Raw genomic sequence first — 5940 nt, forward strand, 5'->3', positions numbered from 1 at the left:
AAACCCCTCAATTTTCATATTATGTGCCTTGGTGTGACCAGCTATTGTGGAGCTATCGATAAGAGACCGATCGTAGACTTAAGTTGGATTTTGTAAAACTGAATGGACGGTAACTTTGGATCTGAACAGAAGACACAAAAGAAAAACAACGTGATTCGGATCGAGAAGAGAAAAATTGTTAGAAATAAAAGCCATCCGTTGAAAATATTATTTAAAAATAACTAAGAAGTTTACAAACCAGGTGTGGGGTTCGCCCAAAACATTATTTCGTCATGAAATACGCCGACATACTCAACCTGAAAATGGAGGAGCTGTCCAACTGCCTTTCTGAGAAGCACGTGCCGTTGACCGGGAAGGAGAATATTCACCAGTTGCAGTTCCAGTTGGTGAAAACAATGGTTGGAGACCAGGATGATGCCGCCTTGGTGGAAGCCGGAGAGCGGAACGACGACATTGGCGTGGCAGAGAGCAGAGCGGAGAACGTCGTGGGAAGGGAGTGCGAGCAGGAGGATCGAGGGCCAAGCGAAATGGCTGAAATCATGAGGCATATGACGCTATATACAGCACGAAAGGACCTCGTTGAGTTAAAGGCGAAGGTTGCCGCTTTGGAAGGCAATTCGCTGGACTGCAAGCCCGTTGTTGATGTCAGGCATCTTGAGGCTAGCTTGCGCAAATTTTCTGGAGACGATAACATGTCTGTGCACGTTTGGATTCGTGACCTCGAGCTTGCTGCAGTTAAGCACGGATTAAGCAACTCTCAACGTTGGCTGTTGGGCAATCGGATGCTGGAGGGCTCGGCCCGCTCATACGTGATGTTCGAGAAACCCGCTACTTGGAAGGAGCTATGCGAAAGCCTACTAAAAACCTTCGGATTCCGGATGACCAATCACCAGGAGGCAAAGCAATTACAGAGCCGTTTAATTCTGGTGAACGAATAGTTTTATTGCGATGCGTCACATTGCGGAGCAAGGAACCTTCGAGGAAACAGACATCATAAAATACATTGTTGATGGTCTGCAGGGCAATTCCGGATGCGCAGCGCCATTGTATTATTGCGCTTCCTTGGACGAGCTGCGCGAGAAGATGATCCGCTACCAGATGGTACAGCCTGAGGACAGGCGGAAGACATAGGGATTGGTACGTCCAGTTGCACCTCTGCAGCAGGTGCCTGCAACAAAACGTACTCATGCCGGAGGAGATGTTGCAAACGTAAGGTGCTTCAATTGCCGAGCGATGGGGCACTTCAGCGGCCAGTGCAAAAAATCGAAGCGCCCGGAGGGAGATTGTTTTCATTGTTTCGAGACTGGACACCAATATCGGCGGTGCCCTAAGCGTGTGCGAACGGCTGCCCTCAGTACTTGTGACGGACAAGACGAGAAGGAAGACTACGATGGCGCCGTTGGTGGGAATCCATACATTCAATTAGTAAGCATAAGAATACTTAGTGAAGAGGGATGCATTGATATTGATAACATTTTTGCGTTCCTAGATACCGGAAGCCCCGTGAGTTTTGTTAGCAGAGGAGTTATTCCACAAGCAGTAAAGGACGAACACCTAGTAAAGAGCAGTTTTCGCGGCCTAAGCGGCCAAAATATTTTGACATTTGGAAAAATTAAGGTCCTTTTGTTTCAAGAAGAATATTACAGTATTGAAACTTTTGTTATTCCTAATTTTATTTTACCTACGCCTATACTTCTAGGCAGAGATGTACTAAAACTCTTACCACTTAAATTAGTCAAACCCAAAAATGTTATGAAAACAGATCTGAATAAGTTATCATTATATAAAACCATTGCATTATCTACCGATACATTACATTCCTGTCTTGGTTTATTTTCTTCTTTTAGGAAGATCGTTCCCAATTTTTCGCGTGTAGCAAAGCCTTTGACTGACCTTCTCAAAAAAGGGGGACCGTTTTCCATGTCGGATTCCGATAAAAGATCATTCCTGCAGCTAAGGACAGCATTGTCGAGTCCTCCTCAATCTTCAATCCGCAGTATGAAACCGAATTGAACACGGACGCAAGTTCCCACGGGTTTGGTGCTGTTTCGATGCAGCGACAGCCGGATAAGAAACTACACCCTGTTTTCTTCTACTCGAGAAAGGCCACTGCAGCCGAGTTTCGCTATCACAGTTTTGAACTCGAAACCTTGGCTATCATATACGCCTTGCGCCGTTTCCGAATATACTTAGAGCATAAACCCTTTTTAATAGTAACCGACTGTAGTTCCTTGGTACAAACATTAAGTAAAAAGTCTATAAATCCCCGTATTGCCCGTTGGTCCCTTGAGTAAGAAAGTTTCAATTATTCGATAGCCCATAGGCCAGGGTCAAACATGGCCCATGTAGATGCGCTTAGTAGGCAAACAGAGATGCTGAGAGAAGTGGAAGGAATTTCTGATCCCTGTCCGATTCTGTCTAGAGATGTTGTACCTTTTGGACCTTGCAGCCCTATTCAACCTTGTGCTTCCTTTAAGCCTTGTGGCCCTACTGCACCTTGTGTAGTTTCTGACCGTGGAAAATCTTGTGAGCCTTGTAAAATTGATGAACCTTGTAAACCATGCGAGCCTAGAGGACCTTGTAAACCTATTGAACCGTGTGAGCCTTGTAAGCCGTGTGAAGCTTTTAGATCTTGTCGATCTACTGATTCTTGCGAACCTAGGAAACATGGTGTACCTTGTGGTCCTGAGAAACGTGTTAAATCCGTTAGGTTTGCCCCTGAGGTTGAAGAGATTGTTGGAATTGTAGGCGCATCCCCGCATGATATTGATTTGCTTTTGCAGACCGAACAGATAAGAGATCCGGAAATCCGTCGAGTGCGAGAGAAGTTAGAGATGGGTGAAATTGAGAATTTCGTGTTGTTAGATGGGATAGTGTATAGAGCGAAGGATAGTGACAAACTGTGTATGTATGTTCCGAGCCTAATGCAAGAAGAACTAATTAGAAAATTCCATGAGAAGTTGGGCCATTTTGCGACCGATAAGTGTGTAAATAAACTGAGAGAAAAATATTGGTTTCTTGGTATGAGGAGTAAGGTCGATCTATTTATAAAGAACTGTTTACCGTGCTTTCTACATTCAGACCCGAGAAGTATTCACAATAGGACGTTTCATAGTATCCCTAAACCACCGGTGCCGTTCGATACAATACATATCGACCACCTAGGTCCCCACCCGTCTATTAACTTAAAGAGAAAGCTTTTGTTGGTGATCATTGATGCGTTCACAAAATTCGTTAAATTATATCCCGTCAATTCCACCAGTACTAAAGAAGTTAATTGCTCTTTAGAAAATATTTCGAATATTATAGCCGGCCTCCCAGAATCATCTCCGATAGAGGCACCTGTTTTACTTCTTTTGAGTTTAAAGAATTCCTTGAGTGTAGAAATATTGATCATATTAAAGTAGCCACGGCGGCTCCGCAGGCAAATGGGCAAGTCGAGCGTGTGAACCGTGTTCTGACACCGATGTTGGGAAAGCTATCAGAGCCTTTGAATCAGGCCGATTGGTATAAATTGCTTAACCGTGTTGAATTCGCTATAAACAACTCCGTTCAGTGTAGTACCGGAAAGACCCCTAGTTCCTTGTTATTTGGTTGTAAACAACGAGGGCCAGTGGTGGATGAGCTCACCGAGTATTTGGAAGAAAAATTTGATCAGGAAAAACCGCGATGTTTGGATACAGTAAGGGACGAAGCCCCTTAAACCGTGTTTTTCCGAATGACCGTTATGAGATTACAGATGTAGACAATTGTCAGCTTACGCAACTCCCATATAAGGGAATCCTTGAGGCTGCTAGGCTAAAACCTTGGTTGCAGGTGTGTAATAAAACCATAGGAATGTGTATATGATCGAGGTCGATCAAATGTCAGGTTGCCCGAATGAAAACCCCTCAATTTTCATATTATGCGCCTTGGTGTGACCAGCTATTGTGGAGCTATCGATAAGAGACCGATCGCAGACTTAAGTTGGATTTTGTAAAACTGAATGGACGGTCAATTTGGATCTTAACAGAAGAGAAAAAGGAAAAACAACGTGATTTGGATCGAGAAGAGAACAATTTTTAGAAATAAAAGCCATCCGTTGAAAATATTATTTAAAAAGAACTAAGAAGTCCACACTTATAATAAAAAAATTTTATTTTTACTTTTTGAAATTGTTCTTAAACATTTGAAGTATTTGTTTATCATTATAAGTAAAGTCGTTTTTCTTGAAAATTTTCAGGAAGCAGTTAAGGAATTTATTTCTACATTTAAAAAGTCCGAATAACATACAATAATGACCACAGGTGTTGGAAAAATATCCTTGTAGTTGATGTTTATTAAAAAAATATTTATGGTCGTTTGATCTTAAAAATGTTATGAATTCCTTTTTCTGCGGGTATTGACCATATGAATCGAACAATTCAGCTGACTTAGGACTATCAAAATAGAAGCCCACCCAATGAGTTCCAGGTTTATCTGATGGATCGGTATTCGCCTTTATAGTATTAGGTAACTGGTCCGAAGGGAAAACTCCTTTAAAAATCAATCGTGTTTTTGCATGCTTTGATAGCAAATATTTAATTTGTAATGTATTCATGTTCAGGAGTAATCGGATGTTTCTATGCTTGTCAATATCAATCATAGAATCGTAGTCGCAGAACACCAGACAAGTAACTGCTTCAGTAAGTGGTTCTGGGCATCTTCCTTCGATTCGTATAGTTCCTTATGTTATTAAATTCGCACAAACACTCGAATTTGAATGATTGGCAGTTAGGTCAAAAGCCAATATAAAACTGTTTGTGTCAAACATTTCCTTTGTAATTTGCAGACCACGATCATAATGTTTTATCCCACTAGATCTGAATAGCATATTATAGCCCAGTGAGCTCTGAACATTTTCACCATTCGAGTAATCAAACTCAAGAGCTTGAGAAGGAACTTGAACTCCATTCACCAATAAGTTAAATCGTTGAATTTTAAAATGTTCAAAATGAAATGGATCTAAACAACGGTTTCCTGAGTATGAACGGTTTTTAACCATACAAAAGGCTAGAAAATTGGGTAGCTGTCCAATAACTGCATTGTCTATAGAAAATGTATTATTTCCTAGGCATATTGTGAAAGATTTTAATTCAACCTTATTGAAAGGGTATATAGTATTTTTGGTCTGTAAAACTCGATGGTGAGCCAATAAAATGCTTGGGTTAACTGTTATATGATTCATGAAAAGTTGAGCTTCCAGTATCTTTAAATTTGACTCAGTACCAGTTTCCATTAAATAAAATGCAGTCTTTTCAATATTAAACTTAATTCTTAAATCAACATTATTTATTAGCAGTTTTGGTTGATTAATTATATCGCCGTTTATTTTTACGAAAAGTTCCACCTTATTTTGAAATAAATTTTTAAGCTTTAGATTGGTATCTGGATAAACATATTCGCCTGCCGTTATTCGTCCAAAATTCGGGAAATATCCTTGGGAGGCTAAGTTACTTCTGAAACATATCTTCCATAGTTTAAAACTGTTTGCAAATACGATCTATAATGATATATATTATTTAATAATATATTATTTAAATAAACTGAGGAACTTGTAAATATAGAGTGTAAGATATTGTTCACTACAATGCCGGTGCTATCACTTTTTCTAAATTGCACAACAAGTCGTAAATAAACACTTGATAGGTCTCGATATGTTTCACCATTTCCTAAAGAGACAAATTCGATTGATGATGCTCCGTCTATAGAAGCAATTGGGTTATATGAATCTTCTTCAGTTTTTATAATGGAACTTTGCGTGGATGTGGTGCAAACAAATCCAGTTCACTCTTCATGCATTCGATATGGTTACTCATTTTGTCTTAGAAAATATGTCGCTTATATTTGATTTTCTTATAGTTCTTTTTCGTTTATGATGCGGTTTCGTTTGTTTACGCTGTTGTTTGGATGTTAAATGGT

General features: G+C 40.1%; 1 protein-coding gene across 1 annotated transcript; it reads left to right on the plus strand.

Moving 5' to 3' along the window:
* The first annotated feature begins 463 nt into the window (after positions 1 to 463).
* On the plus strand, positions 464 to 1815 carry LOC108116111. The gene is made up of 2 exons (XM_017227833.2): positions 464 to 1425; positions 1490 to 1815. The coding sequence occupies exon 1, from the start codon at positions 528 to 530 to the stop codon at positions 936 to 938; it is 411 nt and encodes a 136-aa protein (XP_017083322.2). The 5' UTR covers positions 464 to 527; the 3' UTR covers positions 939 to 1425; positions 1490 to 1815.
* The last annotated feature ends 4125 nt before the right edge of the window (positions 1816 to 5940 follow it).

This window comes from Drosophila eugracilis, unplaced genomic scaffold, assembly GCF_018153835.1.
Source record: "Drosophila eugracilis isolate 14026-0451.02 unplaced genomic scaffold, ASM1815383v1 contig_1907, whole genome shotgun sequence".
Classification (NCBI taxonomy): domain Eukaryota; kingdom Metazoa; phylum Arthropoda; class Insecta; order Diptera; family Drosophilidae; genus Drosophila; species Drosophila eugracilis.